At 43.8% G+C, this 15,098-nt stretch overlaps 1 protein-coding gene across 1 annotated transcript; it reads right to left on the bottom strand.

Moving 5' to 3' along the window:
• Positions 1–4,310: 4,310 nt before the first annotated feature.
• Positions 4,311–13,987, bottom strand: NEFL (neurofilament light chain). The gene is made up of 4 exons (XM_028708465.2): positions 12,660–13,987; positions 7,920–8,044; positions 6,401–6,711; positions 4,311–4,962 (listed from the first exon to the last, which is right to left on the bottom strand). Exons 1-4 carry the CDS (start codon positions 13,713–13,715, stop codon positions 4,769–4,771), a joined length of 1,686 nt encoding a protein of 561 aa, XP_028564298.2. The 5' UTR covers positions 13,716–13,987; the 3' UTR covers positions 4,311–4,768.
• Positions 13,988–15,098: the final 1,111 nt, after the last annotated feature.

Genomic DNA, 15,098 nt, shown 5'->3' on the forward strand with positions numbered 1-15,098 from the left:
CATGCACACTTCTTCTACTTTCCAAAACACTAGAGTCATTTGTTGATATATGTTTCTCTTGTACTTTTACTGTTTCTTTAAACCAGGCATGTCCAAAGTCCATTTTGGGGGGCTAATCTGGCCCACCGGTCAGTTAAATCCAGCCCCTGTGGCAGTTCATTTCCTGGGGTGAAATCCTAAAAAATCCTGAATAACTTCAATCCTAAAAAAAGGGGAAAAGGTCAACAACTTTGGGGGGCCCTTTGGTCGGCCCAGGTGGCCCTTCACTTCATCAAATCTGGCCCTCTTTGAAAAAAGTTTGGACACCACTGCTTCTAAACCAATTAAATACTAGTACAGTAATGGAAAAGAAAAGGACCCCAAAAATATCTGAGCAGGATCCAGTGGGAAAGTTAGTCTGTTTGTTGCAGCAAAAATAACAGTGAGTCCTGCAGTACCTTAAAGATCAACAAATCTAAAACTTATGCATAAGCTTTCATGCATTTGATGAAGTAGACTCGACATATACAAAAGCTTATGCCACCTCAAATTTATTTAAAGTGCCATAAAGTTGAAGTTTTTGAACAAGATGTGTTCCCATTAGATAATCAGAGGTTTTATTATAGCACTCTCATTTCTTTCCCTGCTGTTTATTTGTGCATTTCACCTTGACTTTTCCACTCACGTAAAGGAGAACCGTTTTGCAGGCTTCCATTCCAAGCAGTCCATCGTCTTACTGGCTGTAACACCAGCATCATTAGAAGTTGATTTAGGTGCACCAGTTATGTCTATGTCAATCACCCTTTACTCAGAATGAGCCAGTAACACTAAGGAGGTAGAATTCTGCTCAGTGCTGAAGGTGAGGGATCATGCTTCTCCCACCCAACATGATAAATTAATTACCATAACAATTTGGTCCTATGCTAATGTACTGCATGGTGGAAAGTGTTTTTCAGATGTACCTCAGAATGCATATGTATGTATGACTCACACACAGTAAAGTGAACGACTCTGGGGTTACAGCGCTCATCTCGCTTTACTGGCCGAGGGAACCGATGTTTGTCTGCAGAGTTTTTCCAGGTCATATGGTGAAACCAGAGCAGTGCATGGAAATGCCTTTTACCTTCCCGCCGGAGTGGTACCTATTTATCTACTTGCACTTTGATGTGCTTTCAAACTGCTAGTTTGGCAGGAGTTGGGACTGAACAACAGGAGCTCACCCCGTCACAGGGATTTGAACCGCCGACCTTCCAATTGGCAAGCACAAGGCTCAGTGTTTTACACCACAGAGCCACCCATGTCTTAGTTCAGACCTAAATTGGTTTTATTATTTATTTTTGAAAAATGAGCAAGGAAACCCCTAAATTGGTGTCTTAATCACGGGCATAGCCAGGTGGGTAGGTGGGGAGCTGCCCCCCAAAATCAAATAAGTAGAAATAACCAACTGCTCAACTGTGTTGCAGATAACTTGGTTCTGCCCCCCCCAACATAATGCCTGCCCCCCTAAAATAAATTCTGGCTATGCTCATGGTATTACTATTCCAACAAAATGAGTGACTAGGCATGTGCAGAGTGCCTTTCTTTCAAATTCCTACTCGGAGTGCTTGCACACACATTAATATACCCTTGGCATAAATCCAATCACCTATTTCAAAAGTTAACACAAGTGTGATTAATCTGTGGCCCTAGGAGTAGGGTTTCATGCAGCCTAGTTTCAAAAGTCCTCTGCAACAAGCAATTTAAACCTCTGGCGAGACAGACAGTGCAGTCCAGTGCAGTGAAAGAGAGAGAGACCCCACCCATAATTAATAAGTGAGCCCTCGTAGGTTGCCCTCACCAGCTATAAACAGCAACAACAGTTCCCTACATGTGGGTGAAGACACTACTCTTCAGCTAGTGGATTGGGACCTCTGGGAGGATCTGCAGTCAAATCACAAATACATGATTGCTATCCCCAAACTTGTGTGGTGGAAACGGAAACAATAGAAACTTAACCTTTACTTCATCCTGTCACCACACTCTTCTTACCTGCAATGGAGTAGGATGTCTGCTAAGCTCTCTGGGGAGTGCACTCCATTTTGAACTGGACTATGGACTTTTGTAACTTTTAAGAATTATTGCCTGTCTGATTTTCATCACTGTAATTGTTGAATCTGAGCAAGACTATGATGTGAGTAAACCTTGTATTTTTCCTGTTTACTTAAACAGTCTGAGTAATTTCTTTGTTAAGAGGGAAACATAAAGAGGGAGAAGATGATCCAAGTCTGCCTAAGCATCCTTGGATATCATAATTGTTGTAGAAAGTTATGCAACCTTGTCCCAAATAGCTTCTAAATATAAGCTATACACACTGGTGATTTTTAACTCTGCTGAATTACTGTAGGTACTTGCATTCTCACACATGTGAAAAGAGAAAGGATAATTAATAAATAAAATATCCTCTCCTTCTCATTAAAATCTATCCAATCCACTTACTGGATCACAACCTGAACCAAGGTGGGCTGCAAAAGGAGAAAGACCACCATACAAGCAGATGGTAAAAGATTAAGAAATGGGTCCCCAAATGGATGTTGGGGTGAAAAGTGGGTCCTGGATTTGAAAAGATTGGAGATACCTGGTTTAATATACCTTTATCAGACTACATGAAATTAACCCAAGTGCTGGGCACTTTTGGCCCTCCAGATGCTGATGAATCACAGTTCCTATCATCCATGGCCATTGGCCACACTTCTTGGGGCTGATGGGAGTTGTAGTTCAGCAACATCTGGAGGGTCAAATGTTCTCCATGCCTTGGCTACCACAAGACTACAAAGGAGGTAATTATTGTTAGAGGGGTTTTTTGGGGGGTGGGGTAGTCTCCCCTTAACCCTAAATTTAGTAAAGGAGTAGAATTTAGCTGATTTTTGGAGTATGAAAGGAAGATACCAGGCCAGTGCAAAACACAGGCTGGACCAGTTCTCCTGTTCAGGAGATCACTGATAGTGATGCCATTAGCAACACAAGGTACTGCAAATACTCTCCTTCCCCTGGCTTGTGGAAGTGGACAGAAGTAGAAGAACTGAGAAGGGGGTGGCCAGGGGTAACACAGTGGTGTGTTGTTACCACATGAAGAAAGGTGTCCTTTTGAAACAGGACTGGTTTTCTGCAAGTGCTACTGGGAAGGAGGGGGAGGAAGTGGGCAAAATTCCATGTGGGGACTGGAGGGCAGCAGTCATGCTGGCTGGCTGGAGCAGTCTATTATAGAGACACAGGGATGGTGCTTAGGATGCCTCTGAATCCAAAGTTGTGCTGCTGGGAAAACAAGCCCCTCTTGGGGTGCAAATGCTATGAAATTTCAGCACAGCACTAGCAGTTTTGCAACTCTAGTTTTACAACCCAGTCCAGACGCTGCCCCTTTGTTTCATTTCAGTGTGCAACTCACTGCTTCTCTGTATCCTGTGGCGCCACTCTTTACAGTGAAATTTACAATGCATCAGGTGATGTGGGCCATTCTTCTGCCACAATAACTGTTAGCTTGAAAGATACCACAAGATGCTGTTTGTGCTGGGCCAAGATTAACCCATTTAATTTACATGATCCATTTAACTGGGCATAACACGGGCTGTGCTAGTGAATGGTTCCTTAGAAGTTGAGGAGGGATATGACCCTCCAGATGTTGTTGGACTCCCACAAGCTCCAGCAATCAGCAAAGTCAATGGTTAGGAATAATGGTAGTCCAACAATGTTTGGAGAGCTACAAGTCCCCCACTCTTGAGTTGAAGTGTGTTATGTCCTCCACATCTGATTGGGATTATTCCAGGGGAAATGTGTGATGATTTCCTGCCTGCCTGCTCTTAATGAGGACACCAGAGGTGTGATTTCCCTTTTCACTATTCTATTCTATTCTATTCTACTCTGCAAAGCTTTTGAGAGGAATCACTTTCAGTGTTATCCCAACACATCCTCTTCACACTCTTTTTGTTTCGTTATCATGGCTCCAACAATTATTTTCCACCAGAGGCAGGCTTAAAGTTGCTCACTGTTGCATGTGGAAGCTCTTCAGGCAATAAATGAGATGCTCAAGCAAAGCTTCTCACAGCCTTGCTTCCTGAAGATGCCCAGGAGCATACCGGGTGGGGTTGCCATCACTGAAATGGATGGATTTCACCATTCAGCATTGGTTTCTTCACCATCAATGCGTTTAGTTTCAAATGTAGCAATCAGACAAGGGCTTACGTGGGAGTAAGCCCTACAAAACATGATGAGTCTTACTTCCAATCGTTTATAGAATTGGCTGTAAACTTTTTGCAGTAAATCATGAATGGGAAATATTGAAGACACACAACAAAAAATTGTGTATGCAGCTTTGTTTTAACTTTATTGACTAGCTTGATTTCACAGACTTCATTGTTGTTATTATTGTTAGTCACCATCCAAGGTTTCCAGAACAACTTTGAAAGTAGCTTTGACATATATATATTTCCCCCCCTTCCCTACTGGCTTCCCTGCTTTTTTAAAATTTGATTTGATTTGCTTTTTAATATATGTAGGTATCTATTTGGGTTTGAATCAGTCAAATTGCACGTTGCTCTGGGACTCATTAGAAGACACCATGCTTAGTTTGGTAGCAGCCAGTGGGACACATGGCAAGCGTTAGGGTTCCTTTGCATCAAAAGGGGAGGGGGGAAACAGAGGCATAGAGACAATTAACTTCTTTAAACCTAAGAACAGTTGGGGGATTTAAATACATGGCACAGCAATTTTAGCTCAGTCACTTAAACTATCTGGGAAACCTACATCCAAGTCTATATCAATCCTTCTTCTTCTCTTTAGGGGCTTCTTCTTCACCAGCATCCTCTTGTTCATCTTCACCTTCCTTTTTCTCTCCCTCATCTGCTTCCTCATCAGCCTCTTCTTCTCCTCCCTCTTCTTCTTCTCCTCCTTCCTCGCCTTCGCCTTCTTCCTCTTCTCCTTCACCCTCTTTAGATTCTTCTTCCGTGGCTCCTGAAAGAAAAGGTACAACAAAACAAAAAGATTGAATGGTTCGCTGCAGCATGAAGTAGGCAGAGTTGGCAATGGGTGTTGTTCTATAGTCACTTGGAGAAGACCAGGAGTAAGCCCTGCTTGAAAGCATTTCATAGTAATACATTTCTCAACATGAGAAGGCAAAGGAAGGGGGCAGAAGGCAAGGACAGCAGCTGCCCCCCTCACTTCCCGGGCCTTCCCAACATGGATAGTATAGTAGATTATGGGTTGTAGCCAATGCTGATTCTGCTCCAGACAGACCCACTAAAGTCCACAGACACAGAATCACAGAATTATAGAATTGTACAGTTGGAAAGGACCCCAAGGGCCAACTAGTCCAAACTCCTACAATGCAGGAATCTCAGCTAAAGCATCCAACCTCTGCTTAAAAACCTCTAACGAAGGAGTACACCAACTTCAGAAGGAGTTCGTTCCACTGTGGAACAGCTCTTAATTTTGGATTAGTACAAAGAGGATGGGTTTAAATTCCAACAAGGGGAAACTCTATTTTGTCCAGAAGGCGGGTGCTTGAAATAAGTCAAAGTTTATGAAGAGCTTTTTGGATTAGTCAGACATCCAATGGAAGTGAGGTTCATTAATTTCAGTGCATCCACTCTGAATAGGACTAGCATTGGCTCCAACCCTATGTTTGCTCTACTTATTAATCTGAATGAGAAGGTTCCTTTAAACCAGTTTCTGTGCATGCCCAGGGATACTATGCACCATGATGGGGAAGAAGGGGGTTCATGCTTTACCTCAAGTAGCAGAACATATTGGGCCAGCCCTGTTTCTGAAGTCTTCAAAAGAGATTTTTAAAATTATTTTTTTGATTTTAGCTAAAATCTTGGATTCTTTGATTCTGCAAATAGTTCTGTTTAAATGGAATAAATAATACACTGGAACCAACAGCACTCTGCTCCATAATGGACACCATCTCATTGAAGTAATTGGAACCAAAGCAAATTCAGATAAGAAACTTCAAATGTGCAAATTTCTGAGATTAATTTACTAGTGTTTTTTTAAATAAATAAATAAATAAATAAATAAATCCTTACATATACTATGTTTTTCATATCAGCAAAAGTGTTGTTGTTGTTTTATAAAAATCAATATCTACAGGCTAAAGCTCCTCTACTGGCTAGCAAGGCCAATCTTACACCTTAATAACTGTTGATATATACTATTGTTGTACTGTGTATTTTGGGTCTATGTACCACAATAAAGCTGAGTGTGTGATTTTTATAAAAAGTTGCACCTTAATAATAGGAAATGAATGACATAATTCAGCTATAAGTGTCATAATTTGGGGCTAAAACATCCCTAAATTTAAAAGTTCAGCCATTTCAAAATATGTGAACTCATTAAAATTTCAAATTTTGCTCTTTTTGTTAGGGAAGGGAGAAAACAGCAACTGTACCTTCTTCCTCTCCTTCCCCTTCTCCCTCTCCCTCTCCTTCTTCTTTCTCCTCTTCCTCTCCTTCTGAAGGGGGAGACTCTTTGGCCTCTTCTACTTTGGATGCTTCAATCGTCTCCTCCACTTCAATCTGTTCTTCTTGCACATGGCTGGAGTAATAGGCAGGGAAGGACCGGGCTGACATCAAGTAGGAACTGCTCTGCAAACCGCTGTAGGCTGACCTTCCAAAGGTGGAGCCGCTCTGCGTATAACCACTGCTCATGCTTCCAACGCTGGTGAAACTAAGCCGGGTCTCTTCACCTTCCAGAAGTTTCCTGGGGGAGGGGGAGGAAGAAGCACATGAGCATCAGGCAATCGGCATAATCAAAACCAAGATGGAAATTTATTAAAGAAGATTGCTATTAGACAATGATATCATGTCAATGGATTTACAGTGAGTAAAATGCACGCATGCACACAGAGAGACACAAATCAATCATATTTACATGCACAAACCAAAGAAGCAGCCCTGAGGAGATGGCTTCTGCTCTCAGAAAGAAAGCAGTCTGGGCCCAGGGGCATAGAAGCACCCATTTCAACACTCTTGCCACACTCTTCTGACATCATCAAACAGCTCTCTATTCTCTACTTTTTGCCTTCTACTCACCTTCCCTTGTCATTTTAGTTTGTGACATTGAGGGCATGGCCTGATCTTCTATTTGTCTGAAACTATAATTTTATAAAATACATATAATCTGCTGAGCTTCAGTTTCCAAAATGCTCCCTTTGGGTGCGTTCCAACTACTCCCAGAACCTGTCTGAGAGTCAGGAGGCTCCCTTCTTCTCCATCTGGTGCCATCTGTTGAGGAGCTATGCATGATCATCACCATCAAAGCTGGGCAACCATTTCTTTGAGACAGAGTCTTCATCTGCTCAAAGAAACTGCAGATGACCAAGGCTGTATGTGGCATCATTTGGGGGCAGGATTCATGATTCATGTCAGCTGAGGACTGACACTCAGATGTTCATTTTCACACGGGATCACCCTCACTAGATGGTTGTGATGGTGATGAGGCTGCCTTCAAAGTGCCTTCATGAACTTCATGGCCTTCATGGCCATACTTTCAATACTTTTATACTTTCAATGGCCATGAAGTCTGGTCATGAAATCTATTTAGAAGCTTTGTCAATTTTTAAATCTTCACTGGTATGTGAAAGACCAATGCAGCTCACAGCTATACTGCTTGCCAGATTCCAACAGAAGTGTTAATTCTAAGTTTTCAGTTAAATCCTATGTTAGAGATCAGTTACAATTATTTATTTTGGAACTAGCTGAAACAGAGAAACTGAATGAAATATTTAACTCCTGTTGTCAAACATTGCATGTGTAAAGGCCACCACCAATTTCAGCTGAAAGCACTTAAATAAAAAGGTGAATTAGGACCACAGTCTTCAACACAAAAATAAAAAATACATTTATTTAATTTTAGAAGGAGGGATAAATAAATCTGTGATTGCTGAACATTTTTGTGAGATTACCTACCTGTATGCTGCGATTTCAATGTCCAGAGCCATTTTCACATTGAGAAGATCCTGATACTCCTTCAGATACCTAGCCATTTCACTCTTTGTAGTTCTCAGTTCATTTTCTAATTTGCTGACTGTATCCTGTTGGGAGCAAGGACAGAGATAAGAGCACGAACTCGTTCATTCTAGTAAAATTCAGAGAAATGCCACCATTGGATGGGTCAGAGGCTACATTCTTTCTTCCTTGACAAAGGAGAGTGTTCCTCACATTCAGTGGTCCAGTCACTTTGTAATGCTTGAAATTTCAAAAGGTATCTGAAACTTCTAACTTTTTTTCATGTAACCCATCACAAGCTTGTTTGCATTTCCACGAATTAAAAAAACCAAACAACTTTCAGGAGGGTTTGAAAAATAGGGTTGTATTTCTTCTAAGCCGGTCTATTCTGTATGCCCTATGTGTAATGCTGAGTACATGCCATATATTTAAAATACACCTCCTGCAAGTTTCCTGGGAACTGTAGTTTGCTAAGGATGGTGGGAACTGCAGCTCTGGTAAACAACAGTTCTCAGAATCTGGGTGGGGGGGCTACTTTAAGTGCTCTGTGTGTTCACAGCCTAAATCATTTTTTTTTTCACTACTGAATTTGTTGGCATTATCCATGGTTAAGAATGGGGCTAGAAACCTGGTCCACAAATTTTGTTAAATTGACTTAAGATTTAAAGAAAGCCAGTTTATACCCAACCTGTCCTAACAGAACTTGCTTCTACATAATGGGCACAATTCACAGAAGCCCAAGTAGATGGTCTCATTCAAAAACCAACTAAGGCTTCAAACTTAGGAGAACGTCCCATTGAACTCACTTTGACTCACTGCTGATATAAGTTTGCACTCTTGCAGCCCCTTAAAGACTAAGAAACATTGCCGCATCAAATTTCATGGGCTAGATGAAGTGTTCCCAACCTTTTTGGATCTGGGGGCACATCTAAGAGGCTCGCAAGATCCCAGCTTCAAAGAAGAAAAATTGGTGGTGCTCAAAACCTCCCTCCTCCCTCAAACCCAAACAAAACAGAGATAGAAAGAAACAGGCAATACATCCCAAAACAGGCACACTTTCCCCAAGCAACCAAAACAAAAATCCACTTAAAAAAAGGAAACTTAAAACTTCAGAGGGGCCTGGAACCTTGTTGAGTACCACGGATTATCTGAGATTGTTGTGGTGCCCATAGATGCCATGATGGGAACCCGAGGGCTAGGCAGTGCATCTGGTGAAGTGGATTTGAGTCTACAAAAGCTTGTGCCATAATAAATGTGCTGGTCTTTATACTGTGCAAAAAGACTGGTTTTGCAGCAACAGAGTAATATGGCTATGATTCTGGAACTTGTTTCATCAGATCAAACTCCAGAAACAGTCAATCTTAAATTCAGCTGCTGCTATTTTACTAAATTGTAGGTCAAATTGACAAGAACATATTCCATTTGCAGTCCTCAAAGGCTACATTTAGAGGGTTGTTTAATGCATAATGAGCTCCCGGTAGTTCTTTTTCCCTGCGCTTATCATTAATTTTCCCTGTATCTTTTGAATTTTTTAGCATGATCTTGCTAATGAAAGTCATGAAGAATTAACACAGTTTCCTGTTCATTGGATAGCAGCTTTTTAGTTCAGTCTTCCAGCATAATAACAAATAGGCATGGCATAAACAAAGAAACATCATTTATTTTAATATAATCCTTATGAAGAATCACACATACAAGCAAACACCCAGAATTAAAATCATATTCATGCAACTGAATAGTACTTTAACTATGCATTGTTAATAGCATGTATTTGATTTTAGCTGTTGACTATAATGCTAAGTCCAGTGAAACTGGAACATTTGGTTTTATGCTAGTTTTAACTTCATTGCTTATAATGAGACAAAGGATGCAACGGGACTTACTTCTGAGTAAGTAGGCTTAGGATTGTATTGTATGTATAGTTTTGATCCAAAAGCTGAAGCTTAATAATTTTATAGTTTGTAAAAAGGTAAAGGTAAAGGTACCCCTGCCCGTACGGGCCAGTCTTGACAGACTCTAGGGTTGTGCGCTCTAATTCTTTGTTTCATAACAGGGAGCATTTTATAACAGATTTTTTCTCTCTCTATCCCTGCAGATATCATTGAATCATAGATGGAATTGTAGAGTTGGAAGGTACCCCAATGCAATGCAGGAATATATTGAACTGGGAATATATTGTATAGTTGCCAAAGTGAGGAGTTGCATATCAGTTTTTCCATATCATTTCCATATCAGTTTTGAAAGGTGGTTTCCCCCCTCTTTTTTCATTTTGAGAACTTTCCATTTAAAAACAACACCAATGGAACTTACTATTTAATGTATTCTTAGCACTGTCCATTTATCTTTCTTTTTTTTTTTGCAAGGCACCATAAAGTAACAAGAATTAAAACAGAAGAAAATTTAAGTCAGACGCATTACAAGGGTTTAAGTTCATTTGTTCTTGTTCTTACCAAACTTTGTTCAATAAATTATGGGGTGACCCTGAATTTAGGTCTTAGTGTAACAAGAAATTGCATTTTTAAAATCTCTACCAACTCCAAAACCTCCCATACAGCCTAGTTTAAAAATGAATTGAGCTAGGTAAATTGGAATCTAGATTTAAGATTTTGAATTCTGAATTATGCTTTTATCACGAGGGACTAGATTAGACTCAACCTCCAGTCATATGAAGATACAAAGATTATTTAGTTCCCTTAAAATATTAAAGACCCCAGGGAATAAGTTGGCTTAAATCTAGATAGGTTTGTGTGGTGTGTGGTGATACAGCTGGTGCCTTAGAACTTAAGGATAAAAAGGATAGATAACATTGTTACATGGCTAGGAATCTTGTATTGCAGCAAGCAGGCATTGGTTTCAGACCCTGGTGTGCTGGACAGCTCCCAGGTTAAACTGGGTGGGGCAGAAGTGGAGGTGGATGTTGGTGCATCCTCCAGCAGATGTTGGTGCATTGCACCAACTTGGAGGCTGCTGCCACGTTTTGTTAGGATGAGAAAACCTAGCTCTTTGTCTAAGACAAGAGACAGGAATTACATTCTCCAAATGTATTAAATGGAATGCATGAATTTTAGCCAACTTAAACACTTTAATCATGGCAGTATTGAACTTGTGTGTATCCCAAAATGTCTCAAACATCTAACATGGACTGATTGAGAAGCAAGTTATCAAGGGGTGATGGATACAGGGGACATTGCCATTTGATGGGTGACTTTTACAAACTCAGCAAGATTTGCCTGGTGGTGCATCTATGGGCAAAAGCGACAGATAATACATAATAATGCCTATTGTGATATGCAGTGGAAAGGACCTGCTTCCTTCTCCTTAGATGTGTCATGTGGTAACCAGATAAAGGGCACATATTTGATTCAAAGGGTGTTGTGATGAGACTGACTGTTATTTGCCGCTGCCACTTTCTCAGAACCTCCTAAAGACCCAAACAAGCAGCCTAATTCACAATCTAAGCAGCATTTAAACAGATATATGACATTTGTGTTTACTATGACATAGCCCAACCCCCAAGTGAGTGCTTATGGGACTGCACAGATAAATCTCATGGAAATCCATGAGGTTGGCCAATGTTTTCTAAAACCACTTTCCTGGAAGAATAATCCATTGAAACCATGTACCCAAGCAAACTTCTTTCCACTTTGCATTATAATAGGCTAAGTCTCAAGCATCTTGAGCTGTGGATTAGGGTGGTGTTCTAGACCACCCTCCATTGGTTTCAGCAGAATTTACTTAAAACAGAAAATGTCTGGATGAGAGCTACACATCCTTACACCCACCTTGGACCCTATCATTGGATAGCAGCTGCCCAAGCCAAAGTACAAAGGTGTTAAAAGACACACACAACTGTGCTTTTCAAAGTCTGAAAGCAGTGTGTCTATGCTGAAAAAGGGAAAGTTAACCTTTCCCCCCTGTGCTTTTTTTCTCTAATAAAAATCCTGCCACCCATCTTGGGGGTGGGGAGGCATATGCGCACTCATGGCTGCATAACGCATGGAGACACTCTTTCATACAAAGGAAACAGAGCGGGGGGGGGGGGACGGACGCCAGCGGTAGCTTCTCCCCACTCAGTTGCAGAGGAGAGGATACCTCCTCCCATGGGCAGGGTGGGGTGGGTGGCTGCTACCATTAGGCAGTGAGGTAGTTGCCCCAGGCAGCTGATTTTGAGGTGTCATGAAAGGGCCGCAAACTGATAGTTATTAATCATGCACTCCAATGCAGATCTACTCAGTGAGTATAGGACTGCAGTTGTGCTTCGTTTCCTTCTGGAAGAGGGGAGAGAAGGACACCATTTGCTGCTCTGCCTTGGACAGCAAAAAAAAGTGTATTGGGTTGGCTCCTGTCTTCCATGCTCTCTCCTCCCTTCTGTCTGGTTGCAAATGAAATGCGCTCAACAAAAACTCCACCAGCATCCTAAGAGCCAGGGATTGGAAACCTGCGGCCCTCCAGAGGTTGTTGCACTCCACTTCTCATCAGCCCCAGCCAGCGAAGCTGGTGGGCTCTGGAAGAGCACAGGCTCCCCATCCCTGGGTCGGGAGTGCCACCAGGACCTACAAATCCCCAGCACTCAGCCATAAAAGCTCAGAGGGTGACCTGGACCAGTCGCCAGCGCTTTGCCTTAACCCTAAAATTGGGGGGGGGGGGCTCCTTGGAAGAATGGGGGGGGGGTGTCAGTGTAATAAAAGGATAAAGACCCACCTGGAGGGAGGCGATGTCGGCGTTCTGCTTTTCCTCCAGCTCCTGCAGCTGCTTCTCGAGGGCTTCGTTCATGCCACGGGTGGCTTCAATCTCCAGCGTCTTGGCCTTGAGGAGGCGCCGGCTCTCGGAGACCTCGTCCTTGGCGGCGCGGACGGCGTCGGTGTTCTTGGCGGCGCTCTCGGTGAGGACGGTGAAGCGGCTGCGGAACCACTCTTCGGCGTTCTGCATGTTGCGGGCCGCCAGCTTCTCGTACTGGGCGCGGATGTCGCGCAGGGCGGAGGAGAGGTCCGGCTTGGCCGAGACGTCCATCTCGACGGAGAGGTGAGCGTACTGGATCTGGGCCTGGAGCTCGGCCAGCTCTTCCTCGTGCACCTTCTTGAGGAAAGCCAGCTCGTCGAGGAGGCTGTCGATGCGCTTCTCCAGCTCGGCGCGGGCCAGCGCCGCCTCGTCGGCGCCTTTGCGCACCTCCAGGAGGCGGGCCTCGGCGTCCTCGCGGCTGAGGATCTCCTCCTCGTAGCGCGCCTGCATGGCCCGCAGGGTCTCCTCCAGGCTCTCGCGCTCGCCCTGCAGCGCCTGCTTCTCGTGGGTGGCCTCCTCGGTGGCCAGGCGCAGCTCGCGGATCTCTTGCTCGTACAGCGCGCGGAACCTCGACGGCTCGGAGTGCTTCTGCCGCAGCACCAGCAACTCGGCTTCCAGCACCTTGTTCTGCTGCTCCAGTTCGTGGACGCGCTCGATGAAGCAGGCGAAGCGGTCGTTCAGGTCCTGCAGCTGAGCCTTCTCCTGGCTCCGGATGGTCTTCAGGTCGTTGCTGATCGCCGCCACCTGGGTCAGGTCCAGGCTGTCCACCGAGGGCATCAGGGAGGAGGAGGACGACGTGTAGCTCCGGCGCACCGACACCGACGAGACGGGCGCCGAGAGGCTCGAATAAGTGGAGCGAGCCACCCCATAGCCGCCGCCGCCGCTGCTGCTCCGAGCGCTGGACAGGTGCACCCGGGAGCTGTCCACGTAGCGCCGCTTGTACGACGGGAAGTAAGTCTCGTAGCCGTAGGTGCTCATGGTGTCGGCTGCCGCTCGGCGCTGCGAGAAGGGGAGAAAGAGAAGAGGAGAAGATGCCGCCGTCTAACAGAAGGGGAGAGGCTGCTCTGCGGACTGCTGCTCACGCTCGCTCCTATTTATACGGCCGGGAGGCTCTGACGCAGCTACGACAGCTCGAAGACTGGGTGCCAAAGGAGCAGAGCGAGGCTCTCTGCGCAATGGGAAGGCGGGCAGGCGGAGCCTTTCCCCGGCCAGCCAGCCAGACACCCCTTGCCTTTTCCGGCCTTCCCAGCGCAGGGCCCCGAGTATTTCCCGTGGAACGACTCGGCCCACCCCCTTCCCTTTTAGCCACGCCTAGTTCGCAACCCGTCACGTCTTTTGTCGTGCTCTTTCTTTAAAGATATCATTTCACTGTTACTATTACCTGCAATAAAGTGTTGCAGTGCAGAGCACGACTGTCCAGGGGTCTAGCCAGCCACGCCCTTTCCCTGGACTCCGCCCCCCCGCCTGCCCGTTATTGGACCCAAACAGTTAGCCTTATGAACCGACTCTGCAGGCTCAGGCTTCGCCTCGCTAAGGTGTTTTTTTTTGGGGGGGGGGGGATCGTCTTCCCCTGAATGATGTTCTGCACCTATACAAAATGTAGAGGTTCCCCCTTGTCCGTGAGTGGTGCCATTTTGGCCACGTAAGGATTAAAACTCTGGGTTTCTATTCTCATTATTATATTTTTATGTTGATAGTAGTAGTAGTAGTAGTAATAATAATAATAATAATAATAATAATAATAATAATAATAATAATAATAATAATAATAATAATTTATTATTTGTACCCCGCCCATCTGGCTGGGTTTCCCCAGCCACTCTGGGCGGCTTCCATAGAAACCAAAAAACACTAAAATATCATACATTAAAAACTTCCCTGAACAGGGCTGCCTTAAGATGTCTTCTGAATGTCAGGTAGTTGTTTATCGTTTTTAAGTTATCGTGATAGCTTGATGAAAATGGCCAGGTCAATATGCAGCAGTGAAAAGGCTAAATCCCATGGTAAGAAATGTTAGGAAAGGGACACAGCTGAATCGTCAGTGTGACAAGAGTTGCATTTGTAGGGCGGCTTATTACTTTCCCAGACATTTCTGTAACTGTTAATTTCCACGATATATCTGAGCTTCCACACAATGCAAAAGCCACTTCCAGAAATATAGTGGAATACAGGTAAAGTTTAGTGCTCATTTCCATGTTATTTGTTCTATTTTCTGCTGTATTTTCTGGAAGTGGCTTTAATTCATATGAAAGCTCAAATATAATGTGGAAATTAACATCAGGAAAATGGAATAAAGTGCTGTGTGAATGCAGCTACTTTATATAAATCTACAGTTAGGCATGTTTCTGATACTACTACTCC

Source organism: Podarcis muralis, chromosome 15, assembly GCF_964188315.1.
Source record: "Podarcis muralis chromosome 15, rPodMur119.hap1.1, whole genome shotgun sequence".
Lineage (NCBI taxonomy): Eukaryota > Metazoa > Chordata > Lepidosauria > Squamata > Lacertidae > Podarcis > Podarcis muralis.